The sequence below is a fragment of the Tetrao urogallus genome, assembly GCF_951394365.1.
Source record: "Tetrao urogallus genome assembly, chromosome: 3".
In the NCBI taxonomy this organism is placed as follows: Eukaryota; Metazoa; Chordata; class Aves; order Galliformes; family Phasianidae; genus Tetrao; species Tetrao urogallus.
This window is the reverse complement of record NC_136815.1, coordinates 48,647,797-48,663,369: the sequence shown is the minus strand read 5'-3', so window position 1 is coordinate 48,663,369 and position 15,573 is coordinate 48,647,797. Positions and strand designations below refer to the sequence as shown.

General features: G+C 39.4%; 1 protein-coding gene across 1 annotated transcript in view; it reads right to left on the bottom strand.

The window, feature by feature from the left end:
* ARHGAP28 (Rho GTPase activating protein 28) overlaps positions 1–14,400 on the bottom strand; it is a gene marked incomplete at both ends in the record, with an annotated part of 70,890 nt that extends 56,490 nt beyond the window's left edge. Inside the window, one exon of the mRNA XM_079533691.1 lies at positions 14,270–14,400. Coding sequence (XP_079389817.1) covers positions 14,270–14,400 — 131 coding nt within the window. The remainder of the gene's footprint in view (positions 1–14,269) is intronic.
* Positions 14,401–15,573: the final 1,173 nt, after the last annotated feature.

Below are 15,573 nucleotides of genomic sequence, written 5' to 3'. Positions count from 1 at the left end.
CTAATAGATGAAGTAGTTCGGAGGTATCTGAGCACCAGATAGCATCTGTTGCATTGCAGGGAATTTGGCAACATATGTTTTATCAAATAACAAACAAGTAGAAACTAAACCATTTTCTATTCATGATTTGCTTATTTCTCTAAAGTTTTCTCTAGAAAACACTAACATAAATGTAGTTATCATAGCTCCAGGAGGTTTACAAGTCTGTAGGCAGCTATTTTGTTTGTTTTTTTGCTACACTTTTATGTCTGTCATAGGCTGAGCTACAGCTCTTAGGACAGCCAGAGGAAGTTTTCTGGTCTCGTTGTAACATTTTGATGCAGTGATCTGGACTGGGAGATGGATCAGAAGGATCCCAGGTCACTCCCAAGGTCATATCCACAGTCAAGCTTACGTTCATTTCGGTCTGTCCTTCATGAACTACATGACTGATTCCCCCAGTTGTCCATCCATTACAAAGGGACAATTCTGCCTCATATACTAAAGAATATGAATAAAGAATATATGAAATGGACTCAGCAAACACTACAGGAAACGGGATGAATGCCACTAAGAATAAGCTCATGAGAAATTTTATATCCAATGAAAAAAAAACAACAGCTACTAAATGGAGTCACAAATTTGCTCATTATTTTTCTTCTATTAGGGTTAAAGAGAGCTCATCCATCAAAAGGTGTTCAAAGTGTTCCTTCCTTGTCAGAAGGCTTTCTACAGTATAGATACAAGTGTGCAAGTAAGGAATTTCCTCCAAAGATATTATCTGATTGACTTCTTGATGCAAAATAAACTGATTTCATTTTTGTTAGACAAACATTGTAGCATGAGGTTGCAGCTAACCAAGAAGCTGCTTTCTTATCATAATTTCCAGTGAAGCAGGACTTTCCTATTTACATACTGTATAGGATAATAGTAAGAACTCAAACACAGTGTAAGAAATTACTCAATCTTAGGCATTTAAAGAATTACATAAAAGAAGTTTACATGCTTAACTTTAAAAAAAAATAATTCCCATCAAATCCAGCATATTGAAAATTTATATTCTTAATGCTTTCTTTGTTGAAATGCCTGGTGACATCAATGTGTTTTCAGTACGTGGTTAGTCTTCTGAGTAACTGCTCTGATTTTCAATAATCAGATTTTCCATATAATAAATAATAACCAATAATAAAACTTTTCAACAGTTTTGTTTCCAATAATTGTATGATCAAATCACTAATTTAAATAAAGAACCACATCAAATCAACATGTTGAGTTTTTGTTTAAAATGTTCTTCAATGAAAGAAATTTTCATGATCTTCCATCCATTTTCAGCATGTTTCTTTATCCATTACTTCATTGCTTGGTAATGGCAGATTGTACTCACCAAGATCTTTTCCTATGATGTCAAACATGGCTCTATTTCAGAGATTTATTAATCAAATTTTTGTTGATAACAGAAACGCACAACATAAAATTTATTCTCACAGCAGAAGCACTAAAATGAATGCATGGTTGGCATAAAAGTAGATTTTAGATGTTTTTAGTCTGACTCATGCATTTGTTATTTTATTAACTAGTAGTCACTATATCCTTCATTTTAAAGTTTTCAGTTCTTTTAGATTCTTCTAGTGATTAGAGGATTCCTTGGTTAAGTTGCTGATTTGTTGTGCTAATTCTTCTTTTCATAAAGAACACAGTTCAAAATTATAAATAGGAGGATATAAATCTCTACCAATCTTCTCAACTTAGCCCCCTAAAAATCAGATTTCTGTTCATTTAAATAGATAATTATGGTCAGAATCAATTCAGTGAATCATCCCTAGGAGATAAAATATCAGCTACAAAAAACCAAAATACCTTCCTAGTTCTAAAAATTCTACAGAACTTACTGCAAAACCACAGAAGAGCAAGTCAGCAGAAATCAACAGTGATAGAAAAAGCATAGAGAATATTGCAGGTAGAGGGAAAATTCCACAGTTTGATACTCACAGAAATCTTAAAATTCTAGTCACTTCTTTCCAAAGGATAGCTGCATATGAGGCACAGACACAAACAATACATCCTTTGTTACCTGTCCGCATGGCTATTTGAAGCCTGCTAAAGAGCAAACTTCTGAACAGTTATATAATGACAAAACAACATGATGGAAAAACACATACATGATTTTGCATCAGCTCTTTTGCTTTCTGAAGAACAATTCCCACGAAGATGGCAATGCGGAGTATTTGCTACTGTTAGCTTTGCCCAGTTTGAGCTTTTATAGCTGCTTGGAGATCCACATCATTGTATTTGATTTCAGCTAATCAAGCACACAAGTGAACAGGAATGCAGGCACACAGCACGGTGAAAAACACAGAAGGAAGTTTTTTCAAACAAAATTCCTGCGTTAGACAGCAGTTCCAGTGATGCAATCAGAAGAGGAAGGAAAGTCTGTGTTGCTTCATTGTTTTGTTTGGATTTTGGGGTCCAGTATTAACTGGTGACAGTATTTCCATTTGTAAGTATGTTGTTCTGAGGGCAATCCAAAAAAGGGTCTATTATGAATCTAAAAGAGAAAAATCCCATTGAACTTACTCACTTTTTCCATCATGAATGACCATTACAGAATTGCCCCACTCTATTATCTTTCCTGTGTAGTTCAGTAGGTTTTGGCTGAAGTTTATTGTTTTTTATCAAAATGTCCTATAGCTGCAAAAAGTGGATCCAGTAGAAATGTGATCTCAGAGAATGAATTTAGGAGTTTTTAAATAGGAGAATAGAATGAATAGCACCACCGACCAACAAGAACTGCAAAGAGTATCAGGAAAATAGAGCTGACTGCAGAATACTAATACTTATATCTTTAGAGACAATCCCAAAGCCTACTGCAGCCAAGAGGAGTTTCGGATTTAGCCTCAAATACTGTGAGATGTCAACTACCTTATTAATAAGCCACAGATTCAACTCTCTGTATCCTTCACACTTCAACTGTTAAATCAAATGTTCTCTCTGCAGGCATGGCTTATCTGATTGGCTGAGCACACCATGTAGTTCTAAACAGGATTTTCCAATTGGTACATACAGAGAACTGTATCAACTCTCTTGCTCTGGATAGCCATTTTAAATGTTTAAATGTTGGAAAGGCCAATGGTGGCAGAAATATTTGCTTAAGCAAACAGGATTTTTCCCAAACGTAAAATACATAGCAGTAGTCTTGCAAAGAGAGCGAATTCTTTTCCTCACATGTAAAATTGATGTTGAAGATCAATAAGTTTCCTCCCCTTTGGTATGAATATGTCACTCCTCCCAGAATATGCAATCACGTGCTGTTCATTGTTTATCCTTAAGGTGTATTCTTTGCCTTCAAATTTTATTCAGAGGATGCTGAATTTGCTTTGCTGTAACCACATTATGGGGAATTACTCATTGTATAGACTGTCAACAGTGATGGAAAAGTGGTATAAAAATCAGTTTTTAGCTAAATATAGATCACAGAAAAAACATATACACAAAAAAAAACACTGAGCTTATCATCTTCAGTTATACCAGTTGCTTAAGTATATTGGTGCCAGAGAATGGTGTAAGACTCTGTGAAGATGGCCAAAGCCATAAATATCAGTTTTCTGTAAAGATATCAAAACTCTTTCCACTATCTCTTATCCTCCTGGTTGTTTCTAGTACCTGATGCAAGTTCTGTTCATTAATTTCAAAGATGAATCCGATAATCAATGAATTCAAAATCTTCAGAGAATGCCTATCTAATATTAACTGGTACTGCTACATCAAGTGAAGTTGTTAGATGTGGCTCTCTGAAGACTTTATGGGAGTTCTATAGATGTGCATATATCACCTTAGTGTTTATACTATTTCTATTAAAACAGTTGCACAGCCTGAGGTCCTCTTTTGGTTGGATAAAATGTAAGATCTATCACAGTGATAGAGACTCATCACCAGTACTCTCAAAGGAGGTAACTTAATCTGGCTGTCCACTCCACTGATATAATTAGGAATGCACTTTGTCAGCCTTTGAGGCTTTAACTACAGCTGGCTGGGTTTGAGGCAGTCTCAGAAACCAATCTGTTCTTAGTAATACCATTGCCTCCACAGAATTACAGACATACTTTCAGCAGATATACCCAGCTAACTGCTGAATGATGTTTTTCCACCCACTTATGCAGTAGTCAGTGTCTGTTTTAGCATAGCTGCAGCCCTGGATTAATGCCTTGAAATGAATCAGAAACCTAAGGCTGCATTGACCACTCACGAATAAAGGTTATGAACCTTATTTACCGTGTTTGAATATGTCTCAATTCAGCTTGCAAACATCACCATACTCCTGATCCAGCAGATGAGATTTAATCAGGAAAGAGATTCTAATGGATATTCAGATGCTGACTGGCCTATCTATTGTTTAAGAAATAAATGATATTTCAAGCCTTATTCCCTTGGAAAATCAGATCACCTCATCCACACAGATTGGATAAACTGGGGAAAAAAAGTATAACCTAAAGTAAAGTATAACCTGCTTTTTTTTTTTTTCTTCTTTTTTTCCCCCCCCACGGTGTTTTGCTGTGGTAGGACTCTGATTTGCACAAATGAATGAGATATTCTGTTATGATTTGAGTAAGTAAGATAAAGTTTCCCCTCCAGTCTGCAAAATATTTGAGAAAAATGCAGCGGTGTTTTTCACCTATTTACTTTAAGCGTTTAGCCCTGAAAATAGCCAGCCTAACCTATTAATCAGCAGACTGGCCTGTTCAGAAAAACATACTCTATTTTCCTTATCAGTCCAGGAGCATTAGTCTAAACACTTTGAATTCCAGCCTCCAGTGCTGTGCCAGGAGCTGGAGAAGGGGGTCAGAAGCCATTGTGGCAGTGCAGTGCTACACCCATTCACTGGCTTGGGCACAAAGACGTGCTAATGCAGATAGAACCTGGATGGAGACAAAAGAGGCTGGGTTTGCTTGCAGCCACCTCATAAAAAGATGTCCCAGATTCCTATGGTGTAATTATTATGTGGTAATTCACTGCCTATGGATATATTGCCTTGCTAATAAATGTTATGGTGTCAGGCAACTTTTTGACTTTTTCACTCTTTTACATGTTTCCTTTTTGCCTGTAATAGGGACTTTCAATATCAGAATGCAGGCATCATATCTGGGCTTTACGTACTCAGAGAACACAGATTTAAGTGTCTTGTATCCGAGACCAACGAGAAAGAACTGTGAATTCAATTAAAAAATGCTATGCTTCCTGCTTGCTTCAGTAAGTCTCTATTTAAGTAGAAGTTTAACCCTGAAAAGCAAAATTTGCTGTATCTTCTAGAATTCTTGATATCACTAACACTTTCAATTAGAGGCATTCTCACTACCCACATGAATACCATGCCCCTTGTTTGAATCTGAAAAGAGAAAATGGGCCTTGAAGGATATCCTATGACAATGTACACTGCATACGTGACTCATTGTTGCATGACATATAACAATAATTAACTGCAGATTTACTAATGCTTAGTATAGACTGAGGCAAACTGGTTTGGTTTGCATGGTCTTACTGAATTTCGGAGAGTGGCAGAGTTGACTTCAATCCTGGCATAGCTAGCCCTTAAAACAAAAAAAAATCCTAACTAAAAAAAGCTAGCACTGCTGGAGTAAATTAAGGCTGCAACGCATCTTGACCACAAGAAACAGCTGGAGAGTCAGTGTCCCTCCCAAAAATCTGTGGTGTGCTTCCTAAATACAGAACATGAAGTTTTTGGATGCTGAAGACAGCTTTTCAGAAAGAGACACAGTAGTTTCATTTGTTTGTTTATTTTTAATTTCCAGTCTGTCAGAGGCAACAGATGGCTTGAAGAAATGCAACTGAAGAAGACTCAAGTGAGTTTTTGTCTTGTGGTCAATATAGTTTTAATGCTTGCTGTATATTTTGTGAATTGCCAGTGACGCATAGGTTACCTAAATTTTCATGCTCCTTATATAGACTTGTGAATACTGTAAGTATAAATTAACACTTCCAGAAACCTCACGTTTTCAGTAATGTTGTCATTAAAATCACATTGTTTAATTGCTTTTTCTGATTGAAAGTGAGGAGGGAAGAAAGTATGCAAGCAAGGTAGGAGAAAAGGATTGCTGTGATCATCAGGGATGGTGAAGAAATGCATCCTCTGAGTGAAAGTTTCCTTACACAAGGTGGGTGTGATTGTTCCAGCAGGAGACTAAGGACTGCCACACATTTAAAAGTACTCTCTCCTCTGCTTGACCAGCTGTCCTGGCTTCCTTCTGCCTACCGTCTCTCCAAAAGCGAAAACTTTCAATGTGAAATCCTGCTGTTGTCTGAGTACAAAGGCTTCCCTTGTCTCTGTTCGTCAGGATAAGCTTGCTGTTTTCCTTTCACTTCCTTGCACATGCATGATCTGGGCACCATCTGGCCTAGAAATGGTCAAGGACAGCCAAGTCTGCAAAACATCTTCAGAGAATGCCCTAAGCTCCCTTGCTTCATGTTTCACCTATAGCTACAGCACAGATTTTACATTTACCTCCATTACATCTAGAGTAATGTTTAGAACTCAAGTTTTCAATATATTTCAGTAACAGAGGGAAGTATTTAAAAAAAAAAAAAAAGACAGACCTAGATGCTATTTTTTTTTAAATACCTTTAAATAGACTTCATCTTTTCTTCTTTAGCAAGAATGCTATTAAATAGATCGTCAGCTTGAGCTGACAGAAGAGGCGTAATGAAATCAGTCATTGTTTGTAAGCAAAATTATAGACAAGATATATGAGTTCTGTTGGCTTGATCCCTTCTGCAGTGAATTCAAAGATAAAGTTTCCATTGACTGTACCTCTCCTTAGTAGACATTAACTAAATCATTGGGAATAAATAGAGCTTTTATCCCAAGCTAGGTTTCACAGTAGGGTTTATTTTTGACCTTTTATTAGAGGAGAATAAAAAATCCAGATGATTTCAAGTAAGGGTGAATGCTACAACTCTCCAGGTCTTGCTCTCATACACAGTTAACATTAAAAAGGATCTGACATTCTCACTGTTAAATTCCCTCTTGACCACTAGGTATGATCATCACTGGAATAGAAAGTAAGCCTAAATGATATTTTGTTCTGAGGTTTCATTAGCCAGAGGAAGAAAATCTGATGTGGAGGAGGTTCTCTATTACTTCTGCTACTAAACCAGTGTCTGGGTAGATTCACTAATTTGCAGCATTTAGTAAGCAACATAGTACTTAGGCAAATTCAGCCCTTGCAGAAATTTGTTATTCCTTCTCCAATTGGGATGCTAATATTTTTAGTCTTTTTTAGTCTGTCTATTGGGATGCTAGTATTTTTCCAATTAGCTGCAGTAATATATGAGGACTTACAGCTTCTTCCATCTGTGGTGACAAACTGTGAGAGTGACCTGCTGACTGATGTCCTGAGGCTGGGCCCACCGATGTTGGAAACACAGTTCCCCAGCTTGCCTCTTGCTCTACTTGTCTTTCATCTGGTAAACGATGTTAACACAGTTGGACTTCACCATCCGATATAATTTTTCAGTATACACTCCCTTCTTTTTCTTTGCATAGGCAGGGGCTATTCTACTCTCTGCAGAAAGATTTATCATCATTACTTTGTTCATAATATGCTCAGAGCAACTCCTGCAGTAAGAAAAGTTAAAAATGTCTTGTCTAGTGTTCAGGTGGAAATATATTAATGACAAGGAGAGACTTCTATCTCTCCTTTGTTATGCCTTCCTCTGTTTAAACCTTCAGCATACGTCCATCCTACACTGGATGATTTCACACATCTGAAAATCCCACAGGCTCACAGTAGCTGAGCATTACACATAGCATCCTAAATCAGAAAACAGCCGCCTTCTAACAAACAAGCTGATAATGGGCTCTCTGCTTCAGTGTTTGTTCCGCTCTCTTTCCTCAGAGACCAGAGGCTCTGGCGGTGTCTGGAAAGTTAACAGATACAGGCAGGGGAGGAAGAAATGAATTACAGAGCTGAGGGTTCCTTCACAGAGCATCAGTCTTTCCCTGCATTAATTACAAGGGATGCCAACTCAAGCACTTATGCTGACCTTAGCTAAAGCAGTCCTTCAGGGTAATGGGGACTCTTTTTCAAACAAACTGATTTAAATCATCTCAGCTTTTGACTTAAAAATCACCACCTTAAATATCATTTAGAAACCCTCTGCTTTATGTCTCTGGTGGGACTTCAGGGTCAACTGTAAATGGTCCCACAAGACAGCATCCTTTGGTAGAGGTTTCTTTTCTTACTACTTTTCTATGCACATAAGAGGAGAATCAGATAGTTCTTCATCTTTCCCTTTCTCCCCTCTTCCTTCTGCTCCTCTTTTCTCTTTTTGACTCTCTCTTCAGAGTCTCTGGCAAACACAGGAGGATGTGAAGGACCACAATGGGAACTGTTGACACAGGGAGAAAAAGGAGGAGGCCAGCAAAGGGGCCACCTAAAGAGGATGGATGCCTGGCTTCAGTCAGTGCCTTGAGACATGACCCTGACCCTCTTCTCCCAGTTCTTTCAGACTCCCCCCCTCCAAGTGTGATCTGAAGCCTGCACAGAGCACAGGCCCTCCCCAACAGCAGATACACTGCCTGCCAGCTGGAGCAAAGCACCACAGAGTGGCTGCTAATACTGTGGTTAGCCAAATCCAGGATGTTAACTTGATCACTTGCTATGGATACTCAGCACTACTTCAGAATGTGTTTCTAAATTTGTACAGTGCTAACCAGATGCTTTTCAGATTCCGTCCTACCTAGGACTTTTACTAGTAATGCATAACTGTGTTTTGCAGTTTTCTGCATATTAACACAGAATTATTTTGATCTCCTGAGCAAAAGAACTACTTTACAGCTCTTGATTCCTGGCTATTTGCTGTGCCAGTGCTGTCAATATGCCAGATGCAATCTGAAGATGTCTGAGTAGGGCACATGGGGCTCTCAGGTCTTATGCTTTTTGCAGGCAGCTCCAGCCCTGCAAAAATCAGAGATAAGTGACTTAGAAATGAATGGGGCAGCTGGCTGAATGCTCGACCAAACAAAATGATCAAAGGGACAGTACCAGATGTTTCCCATCAGCTCTGCATATGGAGGTACCAGGGAGAGCAGCAGGAGCACCAAACTAAAAAGTAACCAGAGAAGCCAACTTTAGTTTCATCCATAACATGAGGAACAGGCTATAAATACTACATTCCTCAGTGAGGCTCCCAGAGGACATTCTGTAGGTATTTCAAAAAACCTACAGGAAAACTGTGTCTACTATTGTCTGACTTATTTATACGCATCCTCCCACTAAATGTTTCATTAAGAATTATCATTCCTGACATCTAAAAAAGCATAGTATTAAAACCATATTTTAGGAAGCTGCTGAAAATTATAAAAACTCTTCATTTTTCCAGAAAACATACTTCTTGCACAGTCTGTGCCAGTACAATATTTTCCTAGACTACTGTTACGCAGTTTTCTTTTACCACTTTTAGTACATTTTAAATTTTAATTTGGTAAGTTTTGAGTCCAAGTCGCTGCAAGAGGCCCAAGCCATTTCAATATTTACTGTAGAAAAGGGGCCAGCTTTTTATTTTTGTCTTCTGGGGAAGTTTATGGTAGAGTGAGATAAACATCCAAAATAGTTAAGGTTGTTTATCCTGCATCACTTAGAAGACATTCTTGACATCGTTTGTATACAACTGAGCAGGGGAGCTGCTCAATCAGTCTGACATAAATTAAACCCAGATCTCCCAGCCTTAGGGCATACAGACCTTACTACAGTGTGATAAATTCTACTGCTGTCGGGATGAAACCTGAACTGCTCTTTCAGTTCCTCTTGTTGCAAGCCAAATTTTTGTGCAGAAGGGCTTCTCTTCTAGTTTTATTCCTTTCAGAAATACAGTCATTATTTCAGGGCACTTTACCTCACACTGACATCTCTGTAGCATCTTGGGGCTATCAAGAGGGAATGAACACTGCAGAAGGATCTGGTGCCATGCTTGTCTGGCATAATGACTTTGCTATTGACCCAAAGTCTGGAAGTCCTAGACTTACAGAGCAGGGACCCTTGAAGCTGTCAGCAAGTAATTCAAGGTGCTACAGAAATTTCAGAATTTTTTCCTGTTCTTATTTGAGTCTCCAGTTTAGTGATGCCTAGAAAGCCACTCCATGCACGCTGAACATGAAGGGTTTGGACAGGCACTTCCCAGAAAAAAATGCTTGTGCCAGACTTTCCCTTGACTAGGAGAAAAGCTAAGCAGAGCTTCTGGTTGCATTGCTTAGTGGTGCTGAAATCCACTCTGTCCTTTATCTGTGTAGCATGTGCAAAGATTTGTTTGTGCATGTAAACTCTCCTTGAATTATTTTTTTATTATAAAGAATGTTTACTACATGCATAAACAGCTTGGTGTACCCTTTAAATCTGATCTAAACCTATTCTGCAGGAACAAAGCCTGTTAACAGTGTGCCTTTTCTTTCCTCTGATTCTGACCTCATGCATATCCAAGCTTAAGCCACTCATTGCAATAGAAATATTTGTGATTATCAGTGCCGGATGAGTTCTTTGCTGATAGATATACCAGTAACAAACGGGCTGAGGAACTCACTAGCTCATATTTGAGTCAAGGAAAACTTGAGGATGATTCACTCAGGAATGCTTTGTTCTACCCTAATTGCATAATTACTTTAGAGGGCTCACTGGCCATTTGGCATAGAGGTCATTCCTGTTTCCTTTGAGCACAGGAATAACTCCTCCTAGCTTCTCACTTCTAGCAAGCAGGACAAAAAGAGATGTGACAAAGACATATGGCTATGGCACCACTTCTCTGTGTAATTCAGGTGCAATATTTGTACACAGCTACTAAGTACTTCAATCTTTGAAGTGAGGTTGGAAAAATGAGCAGTGATAAACATAAAGAAATACTGGCACCATTGCACTGGGACAGTGTCTGTATTGAAAGGAGTAGTGTGATATTCTGAAGTATTTGGTACAGGTACTGTGGCTTCTGAGTTCTAACAATGGGGATCAAAAGAAGTGAGGAGAAGGTTACAAGCACAGGAGCCTTCCCCACTGTATTCATATGCTGTAGAATTAGACTAACTGCTAACTGCGAAAGTGAACAGAGATTGCTCAATATCTACTTCTCAAAAGCAATAAATAAAAAATAATAATAATAATAATATGGACACTGTAGACAACTGCAACCATATAAAGCAGCTGACAAAACAAGCGAAGGGACCAAAACGTTCCATGAGAAAAGTGGATAAATGCATTTGCAATTTACATAAACAAAGATTTTGATGGAGAATTATCCTGGACATCTGACAATGTCAGCAGTGCTGTTTTCAGAGCTTGCCCCATTTGTGGAACTGGTGAAGTCTGTGGGTGGAAAATAAAGGTCTATAGAAATGAATGATATAAATAGCTGTGGAGGAGATAGGTAAATATAGCTATCTTTGGTCCCCCAACACTCCTTCATTCTGGAGAATGCATGGAATTGGTGGTATCTCTCCTTAACCCTTTTATTAATGTTACAAAACAGTAAATTTGAAAGCTAAAGTTCTCCCTTTGCAGATCAGTAATGGTATCACCATGTTGTCAAGTTTTCATTCTTCTCTCATATTTGTTACACCTATGAAGTTATTATCCATCTTTCTTTGCATACTGGTGTATCTTCCACTCAAAGTAACTCAAGCACATCTTCTATCCTCATTACAGTCCACTGTCAATATCACCTAATATCTAACTAGGCAGATACACTCCACTTTTGCTGGGTTTGTGAATGAAAATACTTGTAGTTGCTGTATTTTGTACTGTTACTAATGATGTACAGGTATGTTTTGACATGCACACAGGATGTCTCCCTGATTGGCCCTCCAAGAATTGCTGATGAATATGAAGCCAAGTGGTCTGAAGTATTGTTACTTTATTAGTGTAAATTCTGGTGTCCGTGGGTTTCTCAGCTGCATACTTCAGTTGGCATGAATGTTTAAGTCACTGATTTATTTTGAGGTTCATGATAGGTACCTAAATATTTCCTTTTTTTTTTTTTTTTTTTTTTTTTTAATCTTCTTTAAATAGTAGGAAGCAGAACAGTTTAATGCTGACAGAAGATGCATTAGCTTCCCCTTCTGTGAGAAACCTCTGCTTAGAGAGTTCCCAAACTGAAAGTGTTTTCAAGAGAAAACATAACTGGAAGAATCTCACATCAAAGCCTGGGCCTGCTAAGTGGAGTTGTTCTTCTGATATGAGTGGAACATTGCTCCAAAGTTAGAGATATGTAGTGGGGAGATGAAAAATTTTGATACTTAAACTGGGAAAGAACCGATGGGTGGCTTATCAAATAAAAGGCTAAAATTCAAGGCTGGTTTTGTTCTTACAGATCCGTATCTGAAGTATAGACTTCATTAGAACTACATCCAACTAAAACCAACAGGCTTTGGGTCCTAACTGTTTTTGTTATCAAACAAAAAATGGACAGCACCTCTATTTGTTGCATGATTTTTCAAATGATTCTGCTGCAGTTGAGGAACTCCATTCTATAGTTTGAGTGGCTGCCCTGGGGATCAAGGAACAGAGTCTACAGAAAAGCTTCTTGCATTAGGATGGCAGCAGGCAAAACTATACAGAAAATGCAGTCCAGGAAAGACTTCTTTGAAGATGAAGTAGGGATTAAATGAGAGCCTATTTTACCATTTGCTAAAATACCCGGTGCATTTGCCTTCGTGGACTCTGCATTCCAGTGGACTGCATGCTGGGTTAATAAAATCCCCCTCCTGAACAGCCTTTGGAAACTCAAATGGTCACCGACTGCTCATATGGCAGAATTTGGCTATGCTGTTAGACAGCTGCAGGAAGACAAGGACAAGAAAGTGGGGACAGCACCAAAATGTTATGAACATATATACAGAGAGAAACGCACGGATTTGCTTTTCAACAGGAGGTTCCAAAATATGTTTCTCATCAGAATGCCAGCATCCTCTTTCCTTTTTTTTCTTTCAGGAAGAATAATTTTCACTTCTGCTTTTCTTAAGTGATACTTATGTGATTTAAATTCTCAAACACTCTGGGCTTAAGTTTCAAAGGCATTCTGAAACAATGAGCACACCTACCAGAAACACTGCAAAACACCACATTTCCATTGCTTGCAGACTTAAAGGAGGCTCAGTTTAGCATTCTTCCTTGGGGAAGAAATGACATGTTCCGCACTAACTCAATGCCAAACCACTGCTTTCTGATTTGAGTAACAAATGCCATTCTGTCTGCTTCTAAAAGCCCAGACTCTGTTTCTTTTCTTAACATGAAATTGTGTGTTTTGGTACTGCTCTCAAACAACAGTTTAACAGAACAAAGGACTTATCTTTATGAGACAGCCAGGGAAATACACAAAGAACAGGAAGATGCAGCTAACCTAAATAATGACAATGAAAATAAAATAGCCATCGGGCTATAAATAAGCAGCATGAAGTAAATATCATTATTTTTGTTAACAGGAGACATAAACTTAAGCCCTGGAGACACGTCTATTTTTTTCTCAGATTTCAGTTCTGGTTTCTTTCAGTCTCGTCACTGAATAAAGTTTTCTACTTTCTTCAGCTTTTTACAGTATGAACTTCCACATCACTTCTACTGGAGCAAACTGCACAGAACAACCACTTATGTTTAGGAGAAAGGTCAGACTTGGGGCAATAATGTTGCCCAAACACTTACTTCAACTGTACAAATGCTTGCACTCATACAGAGAAGGGAAGCATACACACAAAATAAAGTTAATTAAGACAATACTTAGTTTCCTGCAACACAAAGGAATTTTCTTATTTAGACTAGGTCTCTAATGATGCAGTCTCCCATTGTGTGTATGGCGGTGTGCAAAGCAGCAACTGCAGCCCCACATAAAGGCGTGAGCTGGAGCTGGTGAGTGAATAAGGAAGGAATCAAATAATCACCTAAGCCAAACCAGGATCAATTTTCTGGGACCCAGCCTCAGTCACTGCAGCCTCCTGGCTTTCCTAAAGGACCTGAGTAGATGCCTGGCTCACGTGCCAGTCTTGGGATTCCCAGGCGGGAAACTGGCTCAATCTGTCACTTCCACTGTTTAAAGCAAGCACTTGAATTTTCCACTTCCAGCCATGACCAGCAGTGCTGGGCTGAATCACTTCCCCGTCTGGAGGCAAGCAATGTGTGAGAGCAAAGTGCCAACCAAGTGGCCAAGCAGTGCTCTTGGGCTGCCTCTGTGCAATCAGTAGAGCCAGCAGCCCACCTGGGTACCACGTCAGGCCACTGCACCACTCCCGACCCTCGGCCTTTACCTGCTGCCAGGCGAGCGGCTAGAGGGGATGTCCTGCACGAAGCTCTGCTCCATACCCGGGATCCTGGCGGGGCTGTGGGGGTGGTAGGCTGTCAGGACCACGCTGCCTGAGTCCTTCATCTCCATGGTCATAGGTTCATGTCGGTGACAAAGGCGGCCGGTGAGGGCTCCTGTCAGGAAAGCAGCGTGTGCCCTGACCCCACTACTGCCTCTCACCGCTGTTTGCTGTCAGGAGAGCGGAGTAGCCTGGCCCAGCAAGTCTCCCTGTCAGGAAAGCTGAATTAGCATATATTCAAAAACACCGCCCACAAAACAACCCAGAGGGAAGTTACTGCGTCCCTAGGAAACCAGAAACCTGAGATAATCCTAACACGGCTCTGGGCTCTGTGCGAGCGGAGTGTGGGGGGGAGCTTCTTGCTTTGTTCCTTTTTGTTTCAGAACTCATTTCTTAATATGCCTCGTGCTCCCAAAATAGGCACGGAGAAAGGAAGTTATTTGAGTGGCGAGTGTTACTCAAACATAAAACATGGTTTGCCAGGATTGACATTAGAACCACATACACGAGAGGCTCGTGAGCGCTCTATTAAAATAATCACAAAAGAGTAACCTCGATTTCCTATATGGCAGATAATTCCTGTAGCAGGGGACTGCATTTGCGTTCTAAACAACAACGAAGCTCTCATTTTTGCCTGAATACCGCTGTGTGCGTAATTAGAAGGGCATCGGGAAATGAGAGAATCTGTTTTACAATAGCTTGTGTTCATCTGGAGCAAGTCCATAAATAAATACACTCTAAGACTCTTGGTGGGTTTTTTTTCAGGCTTACTTGTGATCTTTGAAATGATAATTAAATGTTTTTGTATGAAAGGAAACAAACAAACAAAAATATCAGGGGACAGGAATTAACACCCAGAAAGAACGGTGTAGATAAATGAGGAAACTTACACAGCCCTTTATTTTCCCAGCTTGCTTCTTTAGTGTTTTTTTTTTTTGTTTCTTTTTTTCTTTTTTTAAATAAAAGTCTGTTCCTGAAAAGTATTGTCCTGCTTACAAAGCCATAGGAAGGATGCTCCTAATTTTACTCTAGAACTCCACATACTGCTTTACAGCCAAAGCTCTTAGGGCAGCTTGTGAGGATGTGGGTGAGACAACAGCCCCACAGCTGCAAATGGCATCCCCAGCACACATACAGTGCAAAACACCAGTTGGGGTCTTCTTTCACACCTCCACTTGTGAAGGGGTGCACTGCTGAAAAGCTACCCAGATTTCACTAGCAGTCTCTCCAGATGGTAAGGTAAAGTAGAC